We start from the raw sequence: 18,946 nt of genomic DNA, 5'->3' as shown, positions 1-18,946 counted from the left end.
TTGGTCTAATGCTGTCCTGCCCATTATGGTAAACACTAGCCATATGTGGCTATTTATATTTAAATAAACTAAATTTAAATAAAATTAAAATTTCCTTCTTCATTCATTCTAGCTATCTTCAAGTGCTCAATAGCCATCTGAGCTAGGGGTTACGATACTGGACAGCACAAATATGAAAGATTTCCATCAGTGAAGAGATTTCTTTTGGACAGGCTGATTTAAAGTATCCTTACTTATATTATTATGAACACTATCCTACAATCATATAGTACAACACATTTTTGAATATTATTTACTATTTATGTAGCTTATAGATGTGAATGTCACTATTGGGTTTCATAAGATTGCTGCCAGATTGAAAGAAGTAAAAGAGAAATTAACATTTCCAATGTTAATCCTCCTGCCTCAGACTGCCCAATAACTGGAATCACTGGCATGTGCCTGGCTTTTATTCTCTTATCAGGATCATTTGAAGAGTATCAGGTTTTTTTGTCTTTATTAAGTCTGAATGGTTCCATATCAATGTCTTTTTGTTGTTTTTTGTTCTATATTGTGTTATTTATTTCTGGCTAAGAAATTTTCTGTTAAATTTTGCTTTCTGTGCTTTCATTTTCAGTTTATACTCCTACTTTTTATTTGCATGTGACAAACTAAACTCTCATTAACGTAATATTATGTTTAGATTAAGTGAAATGCAAAAGTTTAATTAGTAATTGAGCATTTAACAATTAAAATATAGATTCTATAGAATTATGCTTTTTAGATATTGCGATAGATGAAACTTTTGTAAGTACCTTTTAGTCACTAAACCATTTAGGTACTTAAAAATTCCTAAGTATGTGAGTGTGTTCCATATTGTGTTCTGTGCCCTATTTTTGCATTAACCAATGGGAGATCAGCTGATCCCTTTACTTAACAGTGGAAGGTCCTGCTCAGAATTTCTTTAGGATTCTCTAATCCCTTCTTTTGTGGGGAGGGATACCTGGGATTGAACCCAGGGGCGCTTAAACCACTGAGCCAATCCCCAGCCTTTTAAAAATATTTTATTTAGAGACAGGGCCTCACTAACTTGTTTAGGGCCTCACTGAGTTACTGTAGCTGGCTTTGAACTTGCAATCCTCTAGCCTCAGCCTCCAGAATCACTGGGATTACAGGCATGCTCCACCACACCCAGCTCTAATCCAGTTTTAACACTTGAGAAAAATAAATGCTGATTTCTTCCTTGAGATACTAAACCATACTATGGGCAGTTCTAGATGGAGAGCCAGATAATTTCCTACTTTTCTTTATCAAAACTTAATCCTAGAACATATGAAGAAACAGAATATAAACATAAATTAGAATGATTACTTAACAGAGTTGAACTTTTCTAGAATTTTAGGATGCAACTAAGGAGTATGACCACTTGGAAAATGAAAACAAACAATGATGCCTATGATGCATATGTTTTTGTTTTCTTTCCTGGAGTAAATGAGAACTTTTGATTTAACTTTTCATTTTTAACATATGGAGGCAGTTTTCATTTGAAGTTTCCTTTGGGGTGCTCTATTGTCTGAAAATTCTCCTCTCACATAAAAGAAGTTTTAAAAAATAATAGGAGCAAGATATTATAGCAGAAATAAAGAAATTTAGAAACTCAGTGTGTTAAATCATTGGATAGGGGTGCTCATCTGGATGAAAAGAGCTCATGGGGAGAAGTGGAATTGGTGAGTTCTGCAGGCCACATGCCATTTTCACTTGGCAGAGCTTCGTGGTGTCATGCTAGAACTTCATTTGTGAAAACTCATGGTTTCAAACTCCATCCCTATTAGTGCTTGTGTTTCAAATGCCAAAGAGAAAAAATGTGCAGTAATAAAGCCCAGGTGCCTCCTGGTATGATTTTAAATTGTTTAATTCAACAACTATGCACTAATTAAATGATACCTATTTTTTATCCAAATTTGGCAGCAGGTCAGAAAAGACTATCATAAAACCCTAACATGAGTATAAGACAGAACCTCAGTAAAATTGGCAAGAAACTCTCTATTCTTGAAATTAGTATTTATTTTTAACTCATAAGTATGCTTATATTTAGATCACAGAATGGAATCCTACTTGATACTACCTCTTTTTTCCATAATTAGATTTTATCATATAATGAACATTTACCTCCCAAACAATTTTCATATAAGACTTTTAAAAGAGCTAACATTTAAGACAGAGTTCAATAAAATCAGAAGTGACTGAATAAACACAAAACCATCCATGTTGTATGTTATGTATTAATTGAAAGTTAAAAGAAATAGCACTTGGAAAAATATCTACACTATTTTCCTCCATTGATGTCATAATGAAATTGCTGAAATGTGGAGTGGACTTATATTCTACTTTTAACCATTTCAAATAGCAGCACTACCTGGCAATACTTGGATAGGAGTTTTCATATTTGAAGGAAGTTGTCCTGTACATTATCTGTAAAATGGCAAAAAATTGTCAAATTCTTTATACTTCTTTTAGGTCTTGTACATTCTATTCTGTTTTACAACCCTGTTTCCTCTGTAGAACTCTGGAAACAAGTAGAGACCCAGCACCTTATGTAACCACTTCCCCTACCTGAGTGTCTGAGGGAAGCTTTACAAGCCACTTTCTCCCCCACATAGGTATTCCTGTTACTTGGGAATGTCAAATCACAGAGTTCTCATTTCTTTCTGTATAGATGATTGTGTAAATTGTGTGCCACTATTTAAATATTGTACCAGTATATTATTTTTAAAATTTAACTCAATTATTATACAGACCTGATGAGATACTAACATTCCAAGAGGCATCATGCTGCGTGGGTAACTTCTACTGAAATTATATTTAAGTTCTGTGAGAAACTCTTACTCAGGTTAATATGCATTTTAAGCTCACATATTTGTCAAGATAAGGTAGTTCTATTGTATTTCTTTAATTTCTGGATAATTTGAGTTTTGTACTTCTAATCTTAAGAATTTATATTTATTATTCAGCTCCCTACTCTCCCATCTATCCATATATCTGCATTATTTACCACCATTACTGAATCTGCTCATATCTTTTTCCCCATATGCAGAATAGTAGTCTATTAGTGACTCAAATTTAGATGCTTTTAAGAATCCCCTACTACAGGGTTTTATTTGTTTTTATATTTATATATGTTTAAAATATAGCTAGAGGTTTTCAATCAATTGGGTAGCATAGTATTAAGTCATCTGTAAATTCAAAAATTCTGTAGATTACGATCAATTCTTGGTCATGTCTGTGGAAGCCCAAAGTCAGTTGGAAATATGAAGGTCAGGTTTTCTCATTAGCTGTATCTTGATCATATGTCAATATTTCCTTAATCTAAATTAAAATTTAAAAGTCAGTTCTTATTCATTTTTGTTTTCCTAGCAGTTCTTAAATATAGAAGAAATTAATTTCTTATTTTAATCAATTATTAAAACCCTAATCCCATATTTATAAGAAAAGTTTTGTCCACAAGGAATTTTACTAAGAAATCATATATAAATAAATCAAAAGTGCTAATTTGTGATTAGGAAAGGATTTTTACTCTGCTCAGAGATCAAAATCAAGCATTTGTGATGTAACAATAACTGGAAAGAAAGACTGAGAAGGGGAAACAAAAAACCTTGAGTGGAATTGTTAACAGACTTTGCCCATTTGACATCAATTAGACAAGGAACATTTAAAAAGTCCTATGTGGTTTTCTAAAATTAAATTTTCATGTAATTTCTTAGGTCCATACCAAAATGAGATTATCAGTAGTGTCAAAGTCCATCAGAGCTTTAAATTCTGAAAAGAAGAGGAGAATAATAAAGAATAAAGTTCATGTACCTATTTCTTTTCTCTGTTTTCTTCTTAAGCCTTCTCATTCAGGGACTGGATGGAGACACAGGGCTGACCCAGAGAGGTTGGGCTGGTAATGACTCAACTGCCCATCATTTGGACTCCAGCATTAACTTTTGTCCACTGAAGAAAGCTATTGTGAAGCTTTCTTTATTCAACTTTTGACCAATTGCTGTACATTTTCAAGGGAATGATTTTCAGTGCTTGTGGGATAAAAACACTACAGAAGGCAATGTTGATCTTTTTCACCTCCCATCAATTTGTTTTTCTTTAGAAGCTTTTCTTATCTTTTCTTCTGCTTCTACTTCCCAAACACTCAGTGTTCTATGCTTCCTTCCAGGTCCGGGTGCCTCACATTTGCTAAGTAATTAAAGTCCTTTCCTGTGTCTAAATAACCATTCTTTCTGTCTTCTTTGCTTTTAATCAAAAGATTATTTCTGAACTAGTATCAGGCAATTTCAGATCTGTTACCTAGTTAATTCATAATATAAAGCCAAAACTTAAAACGCTGAATGCTTTTTTTTTTTAGCAAAGAGTTAGACAAATAGATTTGTCATTGATGTAGTGCAAAGAATATATATATATNNNNATATATATATATATATATATATATATATATATATATATATATTTAATTACTTAGCAAAAAACTTTAAAAAAATATTAATAAATATGCAAATGAACTATATATATATATGTATATATATATATATATATATATATATATATATATATATATATATTCAAATAGTTTTTCACTTTACATGGACTATGCTCATCTATCCATGTCAATAGATATGGATTTACTCCATTTTAAATAACTATGTTTATTACCCTGTACAAAAATCAACTCAAAATGAATCAAAGATGGGAATTAGACCAGAAACTATGTGACACTTAGACAAAAACATTGGGTCAACACTCTAATACATAGGTGCAGGCAATGATGTTCTCAATAGGACCCTTAAAGTTCAGGAAATAATGCCAAGAGTTAATAAAAGGGAGGGCATCAAATTAAAAAGCTTCTACACAGCAAAGTGAACAATTAGGAATGTAAAGAGGGAGCCTATAGCATAAGAGAATGTTTTCTAGATACTCTCTGACAAAGGATTCATATCCACAATATGTAAAATAACTCAAAAAACTTAAAACCAAAAAATATTAATAAATACGCAAATGAACTAAACAGACATTTCTCAAAAGAAATACAAATGAACAATGAACATATGAAAAAAATATTCAAAATTGTTAGCAAGTAAATAAATGCAAATCAAAACTATACTGAGATTTCATATCACTCCAGTTAGAACAGCAACCATCAAGAATACAAACAATAATAAATGCCAGAGACACGTATAGCTAAAGGAATATTTTACTGTGTTCGTGCAACTGTAAATGAGAAAAACCATATGGAAATCAATATGAAGGTTCCTCAAAAAACTAGAAATGGAACCACCATATTACCCAGCTATACCTTCCTTGGTATTTATCCTAAACAATTAAAATCAGCATACTATAGCAGTACATGCATACCCATGTTGATAGAATCACAATTCATAAAACAAAACTACGTGTCTTGCAATGGAGGAATGCATAAAGAAAATGTTGAGTGTGTGTGTGTGTGTGTGTGAAGTTTTATTGAGCCATAAAGAAAAATGAAATTATGTTATTTGCAGGAAAATGGATAGAATTTGATAACTTTATGTTTAGTGAAATAAGCCAAACTCAGAAAGCCTAGGGTCATATGTTTTGTCTCATAGGGAAGCTAGAGAGGAAAAGGAAAAGAAAAGTTGGGGCAGGGGCAGAATCTAATGAAAATCAAAGGGAAATCAGTAGAGCACAGGAAAGGACTAGGGGAGGGAGAAGGGGACAGAAAGGAGAAACACATGGAAATAATATTGGCCAAATTTTATTGTTATTTTGTGTCCATGTACAAATATGTAACAATGAATTGCACTATTATGTACAACTATAGTGCACCAATAAAATATGGAAAAAAACATATTATTATCACAAATATAAGATTAAATTTTCTATTACCCTCTTGATGTTGGTCATTATAATTATAATGATAATTATCATCATCACCATCTCAATAATAAATCACATTTATTGAATGGGTATGTCAGGAACTACCCAATGCTAAGGGCTTTATGTATATTAATTCAGTTGGTTATCATGTCATTTATCCCAGTAGGTAGATGACATTGAGAGCCTCATATTGCATATGAGGAAATTGAGACATAAAGAGAAAATAATTGGAGGCTACGGTTGGAACTCAGTGGTAGAGAGAGCACTTGCCTAGCATGTGGTGAGATGCTGGGTTCATTCCTCAGCTTTGCATATAAATAAATAAAAATAAATGTTCACAAACAACTAAATTTTTTTTAAAGGAGAAGATAATTGATTTGCCTAAGGCTATCTTTACAATAAGTGATAGAAACAAGCAGAAAGAATACCTTCCAGAGCCTGTACTAGAGAGGACCCAAGCAGTATTGGTTGTTTTCATTTTTTCCCCTTGGAAAATTTCACAAAAATATAGCAAAGTACACTTTATGTGCCAACATTTAAGATATATACACTTTTTTCTGAGTTCTTTATAAAATCTGGTGTGGTTTAAAGGTGGCAAATCCAGCATATAGAAGGAAAATATAAAATCATAGAATCTCTAGATTTGACAGTGCTTTAGGTAGAATCATCCACATGACATTTCAGTCAACCATGGGTCACATATCCATATACAACAGTGGTCCCATAAGATTATACTACCTATTGACATCATGGCCATCTTGATTCATATAATTATATTCTGTGATGTTTGCCTAATAATGACGAAAGCAGTTACCATTGCATTTCTCAGAACTATCCCTGTCATTAAGTGAATTGTGACTGAAATTTAGTAGAATTTCAGCGATTGTGTCAACTGGTCATGTTCTCACCTGCTCTCTGGAATTCCTAGAGTACTTGTTTAGTACCTTTTCATGCTATCACATGTTTTTACATTATATCATGTTTGTCTACCTGTCTTATTTCCCACATTTGACTCATGGTACATGTTTTTATCCTGCAGCTAATTGTTTTATATACCAAAGACACTGATACTATTATGGCTGGATTGTTTCAGTATTTTAATTTTTAGCTTTTCTTTTTCAAACAGGAGCAAAATTTATTGGAACTTTCCCCATACCAGACACCTACAATCCAGATGATGATAAAATATATTTCTTCTTTCGTGAGTCATCACAAGAAAGCAGTACTTCTGATAAGACCATTCTTTCTCGAGTTGGAAGAGTTTGTAAGGCAAGATATATGCATTTGTTTTACTTAAGGCATATGTGCATATGTATAAAAAACCATGTAATGTTGAAATGAAACTTAATGCCCATTATTCATAACTCATAGGATAGATTTATACTGTTACATGTATGTGATTTTTGAGATCCAAAAGTTAAAAAGAAAAAGGATTTAGATTTTTCAAATATTACAGTTGAATTTTCAGTGCTAAAATGTCACCCTGATGTGAGTTACACCTCTTTGGCAGTTCCGTACTTTTTTTTGAAGGGCTGTTCCAGTTATTGCAATTTGCAGTAAGAATGCTGCATTATCCATACCCTTGAAAGTTAATATGTTATCAAACAATGTTAAATAATCTTATATTAAAATTAAAAGTAACAACATAATCACTAAAGTGCTTTAGACACTAACAATCATATTCTATATTTTTTTCAAAATACACATTGCATATGTAAAATGTTGTATCTTATGTGAATTGATTATATTTAGAATGTGCTTATATTTTTACTATAATAAATATTTTAAGTCAAGTTCTAAGAGAAAATGGAGTAAAGAAGAAAAAAAAACCCCAAATGAAAAACATTTATTTTGAAAATAAGTTAGAAAATTAAAATTGTCATTAGACTTAAATAGTGTCATTTTATGCAAATGTGAGACCCTAACATTTTGTGCCATCAAGGCTCTCATTTAATACCACACAAGCCTTAGACAATAATTACATTTTTGGTTTCAGTAACTTTTTTCCTTGGATTTGCATCTAGTAAGAAATAGCATCTCTTAAATAGACATCTTCAGCATAAACTTGGTTATTAAGGGCAAGAGCTGTTAAATTAATAAATACTTTCAGTGGGAAACTTTCTTTGGTCTTATGCAAACTTTTCATTTTCTTCCATTTGAGCCTATCACTTTTTGTTTTAGTCTATACCATCAGGTTCTGAACACTTCCAAAGTTAGAAATACAAACTATCACTGAACGTAAAACTGTTCATGAAAACTCAGCTTTTGAATGAGGCCAACATGTGAGCCCAGATCATTCTTTGCCTAGAATCCTAGCCAATCATGCAGTCTCCCACTGATCCCCTTAACCTCCAGGGGACAGACTCTTGAAAAAGCATCCTCATTCTTTCAGAGTCTGAGTTCACAGTGATTTCTCTTGAAGCCTCGTGCCTAGGGATGAATGGCTGTTGTTCTGTAGACTTAGTGTGTTAGTGTACTGAAGCATGCCTTCTAACAACAGTATCCTGACCCTGAATAGCTATGATGTTGGTTGACATTGTCTGTATAAGTGAACTACGTTAGAGATATTTCAAGTCACTTTCTGATGAACATATATAAGAAGTTAGTGTGTTTGGGAGCCATTGAAACTCTTAATTCTTGACAGGTTTAATCATTTAATATAAATTCATTTATAACAAAGTAATATTTTTATCCTAATATAAACATAGTGAGTGTTGACCTTAAAGATGAAGAAATACCTTAAAATTTAATTGTTTCATTTTAAATTTCCATATTAGAAGTTTAACCTAGATCTCATCAACATAAGCATGGAATATTTTATTTAAATTATGAACAAATTTATACTGAACTGGAAAGGCACAGAAGATTGTAAATGAGTCTTTCTAACTCAAAAACCTCAGAGACCACACAGCAAGACTTTGTCATGCTATTGTCCTTAGTTAAAAGCTAACAAATTGTAAGATCAAATAAGGATGTGTGATGGATGAATTTACTTTAAGAAAAACAAAAGAGGTTCTTCACTCATTAGTTTATCTCTTCACTTAATCCTTCTTTTAAGTGAGTATCTTCAAAATTTCTCACTGACTAAACGATCCATTGGTCAAATGTTTATATTTGATTCTAAATGCTTTGTACAAAATTTCTTAATTATAGCAATCTTAGACATGTTTCTAAATTTTACTTAATATTTCAGGATAAAATTGTGATGAAAATTGGAAACATCTAGGTGGAAATTTCTCTAAGAACATTAAGAATGACTTAAAATCTTTAAAAATATGATTATATGCCTTACAAAGCAATAACAAGTTTAGTAATGATTTTTAAAAACTCAGCATCACTGTTGGTATTATATAATAGTTTCATGTAAAAAGACTTTAATGAAATTATTTTCTCTTTCCATTTTTTTTCTTTTTCTTAACCCCCCAAATGACATTATAACATCATAACATTGGTTTTCCACATTTGATAAATAACATGATGCATATCTATATTATGAAACAAAATTTGATAACTATAAGAAAAGGTTTAAGAATGAAGAGAAAACTGTGTGTGATTTACTGAGTTTACCAAGATTTTTCAGTAACACAGAAGTACTTTGTACTGTTCCACCAGCATTTTCCCAAAGTATGTATCTGAAAATATTCAGGTTTTATTTTTCCTGTTCCAGTTGCTTGGTTTCATTTTTAACTGAATACTTTGGCACAGTGCAAAACTGCTGACAATTTAAGAGTTCTCTGCCTCTTCAGCTTCTTTCTTTCTGTCTGTCTGTCTATCTATCTATCTTGATTTGTAAAAGATGTTTTTTTTATTTTTTTTTTGAGCTGCCCAACATATTACTATTGGGCCAAATAGGATATAATGATTGGTGAAGTGGTCTTGGTGATAGGCAAATATCACACAAAAAATGACGAGAAAATTGTTTACAGACGAAGAATAAATCTTTTCAATTTTGTAACCCATTAATTCATATCTAATTTTGTTTATTTCAACTGTAGCAACAAAATAAAAATGTTGTGTAAAATACAAGTTGTACTACACGAGACAACTTGTATAACTAAACCACTACCCCTTTTCTTTAAAAATTCATATTATAGTGAGAGTAATAGACATATTAACAGATAACCAAAATATAATGTATTAAAAGTAAGAGATAAGAATTTTTAAGCATTCAGTGAAGCTCAAAAATATTGTATAAAAGAAGTGGTGTTTAAATCAAGTCCTATGGGGGATCAGGATTGCACTAAGGAAGAGAGGGCAGGCATTTCAGATAGTACTGTAAGAGGGTTTATTTTTTTCATGGAACACTGAAATCTTATAACTGTGATTCAAAGGGTATGTATGGGGAACACTGTCTTTTGAGATTGGAGTGGCAAATAGGGTGATAATCTTATTTCTGTGTTAGCAGGTGCGAATTCTATTCTGTTGCGTATGAAGAGTTACAAGATGTTTGAGTCAGAAAAGTAGCAAAATAGGTAGATATATTTAGCAAAAAATAAAAAAAATTATTAGAAATATTTACAAGTAGAAGGCCTATTAGGTCCAAAGACAATAGGAAAAAAGAGGTAAAGTTAAGTTTAGGAGATTTTTCAAATAGAAACTTTTTGCAGATTTCTAAAATCTCCTAAATTATCATTCATTTATTAAGCATTTTGTATAGACTAATGGTGTCCAATAGAACTTTCCATGATGATGGTAATGTTCTTTATCTGCATTATCCAATACGGTAGCCATGTGATGGTTATGATTGAAATATTATTAGCATAACAGAGGAACTAAATTTTTAATGCATTTTAATTCTCCCTTGCTCCTATCTCAGAAAGGATACTCACCTTGTAGACAAGTACTTCTGTATTCTTGAAAATTGTTGTTTCTAGAAGATAAGGCATGGATCACAAAAATGTGCAAAGGGGACACATTCTGATACAAGAAAGGAAATACCAAAAAGAGTTTAGGGGCATAGATTTTATATTTGGGCGTGTTGAATTTGATATGGCTCTGGGATATGCTGATACATTCGCTACATGAAAATATGAACCCGAGTCTCAGTAGTATCTGAACTCATGAATTTGGAAGTCATCAGTATCTTGAAGTCAAGGAACTGTCTAAAATTGTTCTGAAAGATTTGTGGCATAAGATTAAAGGCAAGGACAGAATCCTGAGGGAAAATGACATTTAAGAAAGCATAGGAAAGTATCTGCAAAGGCAATTAAGAAGAAACTATTTAATGGCTAAGCAGAGAACTGGAAGGGAGTGTCATTCCCGTCTGAAGGATAAGAAATTCTTTCAATAAGAAAGCAGATGTCAGGGATGTCACACCCCAAAGGTAGTCAGCCAGGTATTAGGTTTGATAGTAAGGCTATCATCAATGACCTTTGCTCAAATGATATTCAACTTGAAATCAGATGTAGATTTACATCTTGCTCTACTTCTTATTACCTTGGTTTCTTAAACTAGGAAATGACTCTTCCATGACTATTTTTATAAGTAAATGTGAGGCTTCCATGAGAGCATACAGATTTGGGTGTGGTAGATACTCAAGAAGGTCTTGAAAACAGGAGGGACTTAGATTTGTGTTTTTGAACATAATTCAATTATAAGACATTTATACACATAAAAAATTATAAACATCTGGTCATACTACAGTGAGTTTAATGCCACAAAGCAAAAACATGGACATACACGCACACATGCACACATCATAATACAGCCTTTTGAAGCTGGGTAAATTTAACAAACTTAACAGTGATTACACATGGGAAGAAGGTGGTAGTGGTGGTAGTGGTTTTTTTGTGTGTGTGTGTTAACAGGTTAGGGTTAGGCTAGTTGCCAAATATTATTGAGAAAAACATTTTATTAGTTTTTGTGGTTGAATTTACTCTTAATATGTGTACCTCATTTTTAAGAATATTTATACTTTGAAGATGGATTTTATTTCTAAATAATGTCAAGATCATTTGGAACCATATCCGGTGAAAAATTTTTGAATGATTTGAACAATGTAAATTTTAGTGAAGAGGTATGGATGGGGAGAAACATTGTAAACTAAATAAATTGATTTAGAATGTAATTTCACAAGGCAATATTGATCATTGACAGTCTGAGAATAAGTACTTTAATCTACACCTCTCCAAACCCAGCATGTGTGTCATTGTACATGGTAGAGAATTATTTTTTGGTAGGGTCACACTTTCCAGTCAAACTACTTGATACTCTTTTCATATTTAAAATAAGGTACTTAGCCTTAAGTCCTTGTCAACCTCTAATAATTCTCCCATGCTTTTAAACAATCAGTACCTTGAAGCACTTAAACAGGAAAACCTCTTCTTATAGGTGGTAAATCACCCAGATCTTCCTGGTGAGATATTAAATGCTGACTGAATGAACAGGCACAGCAGCATTAAATAAACGCTAAGAAGATTTGTGTCTATTTAGTTTGCAAGTTATTACTCTCAGATACCACTGTTTATGTCTGTGTGATGTTTATTACTGTGTGTGTTCCTATAAACTAGAGTGTGGAAATGCCAGTCTCTTTTGCAAGGCTAGCTTGTGACTTTTCACCTCAGGGCTGTTTTGCATTACTTTTGGATTCTATTCATTTTTGGAAGTGTTGTCCATTTGCTTACTTATGCTAGCCCACTCCGGATTCCAGCTGTAGGATATGCCAATTCTCTTTTTCTGTTTTGCAGTATTTCCTTTTGTTCATGCCAGGAATTCAATTTGGATGGCCCTTTCACATAACTTGCCTGGGGGTCTCATTAATAGCCTTTTGCTTCGATTCTACTTGCATTGTCTACTTGATATATGATCCTATTTGGACAATTACTGTCTTTGAAGATCTGTGTTTTTAGGCCGATGACACTTTCCGTATTTATTGATCTCTACGAGCTGTGGTTTTTGTGTGTCACTTACAACCTAAATGAGAGATTTAGTGCCCATGAGTTACAGATGTGCTTTTGCTTCACTTCCATCTGTTTTCCTGTCTGAGAAATTCTTAGGAAGGGAATTATTCTGTTTGTTGTAGCTTTCTTTTCTTTTTCTCCCTTAATTCATGAACTCTGATCCTACCTGGAATAGACTGCTAAACATTCCTAGATTTACCTAATTTAATATGTTCAATTTTAGGAACTAAGTTCTTTAGCATAGTGTATTATCCAAATCCTGCATTTCTAATAATCTTTATGAGTTTTAAAAGTAGTTAGAAAAACATGTTCTTCATTTCTGTTTGCTTTGTCATTCTCTAATGGAAAATCACAAACAGTTGTCTCTAAATACTGAGTGTTTAAGAAAATTTTTTTCCTTCAAAGTCTCTATAGAATTTATCCCTTAAAAACTACTATGTCCAATGCCTGCCATAATTTATTTGCTTTTTTCTTCTCCTCTCCCCTTTGTCTTAGATGTTTTTTTTATGTTTTTGTTTCCTCACTGCTAAGGTATCTCAAGATTATTAGTAGGTGAAGTAAGGGAGACTCTGGTTTCTTGGCGGTTGAGCTGTCTGGAATTTATTTTGGATTCCTTTTCCTATTAGAAAAGACACTAAAACATTTGACAACAGTGAAGAGTAAGCACTAATTAGATTTTATGCCAGAGAAGAGAAGAAAGATGCCTATAAGTTTCTCGTTTTTTGCAAAAAGAAATGCCTACTATAACTTCAACATCTCAAGAAAATAATAATGAGATACTTATTTTTACACATCACATGTTCCTATATAGTATAGATTTTTTTTCTACAACTTAACTGAGTTGATCACCAGGTGTGATATTTTGTGAAGTTAACTCAAGTCATTCTTCTTAATACTATTATTATAATTTTATCATAGTATTATTATAATTTTATCATTATTTTCACTTTATATTTTATTTCTAGTAGCCAGAATTTTTGTTCATCCCAGTGAACGAGTTACATGAAATATAGAATTTAAGCATATTGTAAATGAAGACTCATGGTCTGAAAAGGAAAGTTTTGTATTTGATTTGCTGTGCATAACTTCAGTATCTTTCATTACTTTTAACATATGAAAATATTTTCATTCACACTCTTCTTTATAGTATAATAATGTATTTTAATACACATGGCATACTATCCAAGAAACTCTGGAGGCCTATTCCAAGTGTACATTTTGTTTCTTGCACATCATGATCATAGTATCAAGCTTCTGAATTAACTACCCCAAGTTTGAATTGAATTATCCTACCATTATTATTTACTTATGGACCAGCAAACTTAAATTTAACCAATATTAAATTTTCTTTCCTTTTTTTCCCACTTCCAAAGTCTTATTATTGTTTACCTTATAGTAATAGATGTGTAACAGATTAAAGCCTTATCAAACAAATGTGCTCACAAAGCCTACTGTTTTCATCTATCATAACTGGTTGCCTCTTTGCCTGCCTCTTCCTTCTTATGGGGTTTTCTCAATTCTGTGGATTAGTAATCACAGATAAAGACCGTTTTACTGACTACATAGATCTTTAAAGAGAGAGAGAGACTGACTCTGTCAAGAGACAAGAAAGCACCACTTAAATACAATAATATTAGTCAGCAATTCCCACTTCAGTTGCCCAGAGCTTCACACTCCTCCTCCCTTCAACCCTCAGAGTTCTGCACATTGTACAGGAGAGGAGGAAACAATTTCAAAGACAATTCAACCCTATTGGAAACTAACCCAGATGTGCCACACCAGACTACAATGCTGAGAATAGCTTCTTACTCTTCCTCCCTCTGTGGCCACCAAGACCAGTGTTCAGGTCCACTAGAAAAGGGAAGCAGAGGGTTATATGAAATATTCAATAAAAATTTTAGAAACATTCTAAAACCTATCCTTAGATACTCCAAAGACTGAGGTGGCACAGAGAAAAGTAAATGGCCCAACTGCTATGAGGTGTCAGGCTGTGATCATGTCTCCAGTGGTTCTTAGTACAGTCACAGTCTTGAGGATATTTGATGGCATACTCCAACACAGGGCTATTTAAACTCTGTGAGGTGCATTTTGTTTAAAATGACAAATCAAATAAAGAATGTGGTGATGTATTTAAACATAAGTCATTGAATCAAAAACACAAAAATGTTAAACTTTCCTCCTCTTTTAGGATGAATTTATGAAAACAGTCTGTGAAAAATGTGTGCTTGCTCCATGAGACTGTTTCAGTGAAGGAGTAGCATTTTTAATGATTTAAAATACTGTAGCATTTATATCACACATAAAAAGAAGGTGAATGATGTAAATTCAAGCTACAATATCTGAGAGTAATTGTTGTTAATGAAAGGAATTGGAAAGAGGGACACACACAAAAGATGCATACATTATGGTTTTTAAATTGTTTCAGAGAGAATTCCATTCTCTTGCCTGTATGAGGCTACAGAAGAGCAGCTTTAGGCAAAAGAATTGAATTTTAAGCAAAGGAAATTTATAACCTTTAACTACAGCATCAATTTTTTTTTTAAAGTTTTTAAGGTGTATGATTCTCTGGTGTCTGCTGATCTGAAAACTTTGGTATACTCCAACTTCAACCAACATCATTAAAATCTCTAAATAAATATAAGATTTTAATAGAATACAATATGATCTCAGATGTCTTGGAGATTTTGTTAACTTTATAAAATTTTCAGGATTTAAGAGCATATAAATTTAAAGCCAATTATCACAATTTCCAACAGCTTCTGTTTCCCAGTGTATAATTGAAAATAATGTTAAGTGCTGAGAAAGCCTCAAAAAGGATGGTGTATACAGATAAAGCCATGTTTACCAGATGAACCCAGAATCATGACCTAGAGGTCAAAAGACACACTCAATAAAAGTTCATGTGTGACAGCCTCTAGCTACTCTACATGTCCATGTAAGATTTATAAGAAGTTGTGTGTGCTGGTAGAAGGAAAATGTAGTAACCATTAGCATCATCGTTACTACCTGTTAGTAGATGCTACAATTAGAAGATCATAACAATTCATAAGGTGCAGCTAACATCTAATCACATGACTTGGTGGTACTATATTTTCTTTTTTTTTTTTTTGTCACTTTAAAATTAAGAAACATTGCAAACATAAACATAAAAGCTACAGAGAAAAAGTAAGCAGTCGTTCTTTACTCACCACCCAGATAGAGCACATGGGATCAGGCTTGTTTACATTTCATTTCTTTGTTACTTTCATCTGCATCTTTGTAAAGGATGTCAAGGCTTTTGGCAACCTGGCCACAAAGAGGCTGTGTGATAAATAGAGTGGAGACACATAGAAGTGACTGGTGACTAAAGAGCTCCTGATTCTGACATCTCAATAGTAAATCTATTGTGTTGGTGAGATGGTTGTATTCTTTAGAACTTCACAAAAATAAGCAAGGAGGTGACAATTTAGTACAAAAGTGATTATCCCCTTTCAGTCCCCTTGTGGGCTTAAAGTTCTCAGGGGTAGATTGTGTGGATTTGCTAACAAATCCAGGGACCTAGAGCTGGTCAACAAAGTCAACCCAACTGACTTCCCTAGGGGAGAAATACAACTGCTTGTGAATTGAACTTTGTCATCCCAGGTAGGGCTTCTGGATGTCTGCAAGAGTTACTATCTGGTCATTAAATGCTTATAACCTATTACTAAAAGCCTTCATGCCAGAAACTATTCTCCTTCCCTCCTGACAGCAGGTGGCTTTCATCTTTGACCTGGATTTTTTTGTTTGTTTGTTTTTATCCTTTTACTTCTTGCGGGGCTGGAAAAGGCTGCTGGATGGTTGGGTAGGCAGGAATGTTTGAAGATGATTTTGTTGAAAGATTGTAATTTTCATTTGTCAGGTTAAAAAAATACAGGTGTAGTATAAATTCCTTTCTTATCCAACAGATTTGGAGGTAGTAGGTTAGAATTTTCTCATGGCTACCATTAAGTATGGGAGAAAATTGTAAATACAAATGGGGGAAATGGGGCTGGGGCTGTGGTTCAGTGGCAAAACACTTGCCTAGCATGTGTGGGGCAGTGGGTTCAATCCTTAGTGCCATATATAAAAATAAATAAAATAGAGGCATGCTGTCTATCTACAATTACAAAAAAAATTTAAAAAATAAAAGAAATGGGGGAAATGTATGAAAATGAGATTTATCATCACTTTTATATACTAGAATGTTTAAAAGAACCTGATGACTCATTTTTATGATGAACTAGTGTTGCCTGCATCTGTTAAAGAAATGTTGTTGAACAGAATGCTAAGTATATGTTTATTTATTTAAAATATTTTAAGCACCAACTCTCTATTAGGGTGAAGTACTAAATCAAACATAATCCTTTTCATGATCACCATATATATTTTTATGTATATTGAATCAACACTATTTTTTAGTATTCACTGCCAACTCTTCCAAAATATACAAATATAGGCAAGGAAATTTAATAATATCATACATATATATGGAAAGTTAATGTATTAAAATAAAAACATTTTATAAAGACTTTGTTTTAGAACAACTTGGGAATTGCCAAAACATAAAAGGCTGGAGATGTGACTTTAAGAGATATAAATCAAGGATTATGAAATGAGGGAGAAATAAGTCACTTTGTATTTTCAAATTCATTTAAAAATCCATTACTTTCTGGTAATGTATGCACACATTTTCTCATGGGACTCCTACTGTACATGAGCACATAATCCATTAGTACATTAGGAGGAAGCATCAATATTTTTGTCCATTCATTTTAATATCTAAATTTAATGATAAAATGATCAGAGGATATGAGCCTAAAAATAACCTATATGTAGATAAAATCTGTCTTCACCTCTGTAGATGCCTGAAATCATCCAGTTGTTAGATGGAATAGTATCTGAGAAATGATACCCAAATAATAGAAGCACCATACACAAAATTAAAATTCAAGAGCAATTACATACATACTTGTTACAGGTCATTATATAATATACCATTTAGTTTCCTTGAAAGAAAAATCTTAATTATTTCACTTCTTTGCTAATCATTACATCTTTTAGTAGTTCTTCATCATGTGCTTATTAACATACAGACACTTTGGCCTGATATCAAAGCCTTCCTTGATCTTACTCCAATTTACTTTTATTACATTTTTGTTCACTATTTTAATTGATCCCAGTCTTCATGTGAACCAAATTTGTCTCCCAGCGAGTTCTGGATATTAGACCCATTGTTCTTTCCACCTAACTTTAAATAACTGAAGTTTCTTCTGAACCAGTCTCTACACATGTAGTCTGAGCCCCCCTATCATAAAGGCTTAGTATTAAATCTAACTCTTTTGTGAAGCCTTTCTTCATTTTCCTATTTAAAGAAATTTCAGAAAAGGCTCTCCTTGGCTCTCTATTCATTTCAAAACACTTTTGTCGATTTTAACTTGTAGTTTCAGTTATTTATTAAGTGTTTATTAAATTGGTTGGCAGGGTATTAGTGAAATATCTGGAGTAAGCATTGAGTTAAGACAATAAGGAATGCATTTTCTGTTGAGAATTAAAAACTACTGGAACACAACTAGCAGCTATCATGCATTTTATTATCACCACAAGCCAGCAACAGCATTGATACCACCAATTATCAGTGCTGAGGCAAGCATATAAGCAAGTTTATTTAACTTTTTTTTGGGGGGGTAGGGGTTATGCTGGGGCTACAACCTATGGCCTTGTGCATGTAAGGCAAGCATTCTACCAACTGGGCTATATCCCCAGCCCAAGAAGGGTTTATTTTAAAAGGAGTAACATAGACTTCTCCCAAGAGGGAGAAGGAGGCCATAGCTGTTATCCTGGTATCCCCCAAAGTGAGGGTGTTCTGCTTTTTTTATATGTCCTAAGCTTCCTTTATTCTCCTGCTCTCTTTGCCTTATCTCTCTCCTTTCTGCATATAGACTAGGCCCAGGATATGCTCCATGGGATGGCCAAAATGTGTGAAGCAGATGGGCTGGAGGAGCCAAGCAGGAAGGGGGCCTAATTAAAAACTCCCTGTAGGGACAATCCCTGAGACTAGTTCCCTTAGCAACAGGTTGGAGCAGGGGCAGGTTATCTTGATTAGGGTGGAGAAAGGGCTCTGAAGGTATTAGCATTTCAATCTCCAACTTCCCAGACCCAAATTGGCCTCC

General features: G+C 33.0%; 1 protein-coding gene and 1 non-coding gene across 2 annotated transcripts in view; one reads left to right on the top strand and one right to left on the bottom strand.

Moving 5' to 3' along the window:
- Window positions 1–18,946, top strand: part of Sema3d (semaphorin 3D) — a 100,364-nt gene that overhangs the window by 40,443 nt on the left and 40,975 nt on the right. The window contains exon 6 of the mRNA XM_015488221.2: window positions 7,007–7,149. Within this exon, the coding sequence (XP_015343707.2) occupies window positions 7,007–7,149 (143 nt within the window). The remainder of the gene's footprint in view (window positions 1–7,006; window positions 7,150–18,946) is intronic.
- Window positions 14,527–14,652, bottom strand: LOC125611408. Its single transcript, XR_007341606.1, has one exon. It is a non-coding gene; the product is annotated as a small nucleolar RNA SNORA61 (small nucleolar RNA).

Source organism: Marmota marmota, unplaced genomic scaffold, assembly GCF_001458135.2.
Source record: "Marmota marmota marmota unplaced genomic scaffold, marMar, whole genome shotgun sequence".
In the NCBI taxonomy this organism is placed as follows: Eukaryota; Metazoa; Chordata; class Mammalia; order Rodentia; family Sciuridae; genus Marmota; species Marmota marmota.
This window is presented reverse-complemented; position numbering and strand designations above follow the sequence as displayed.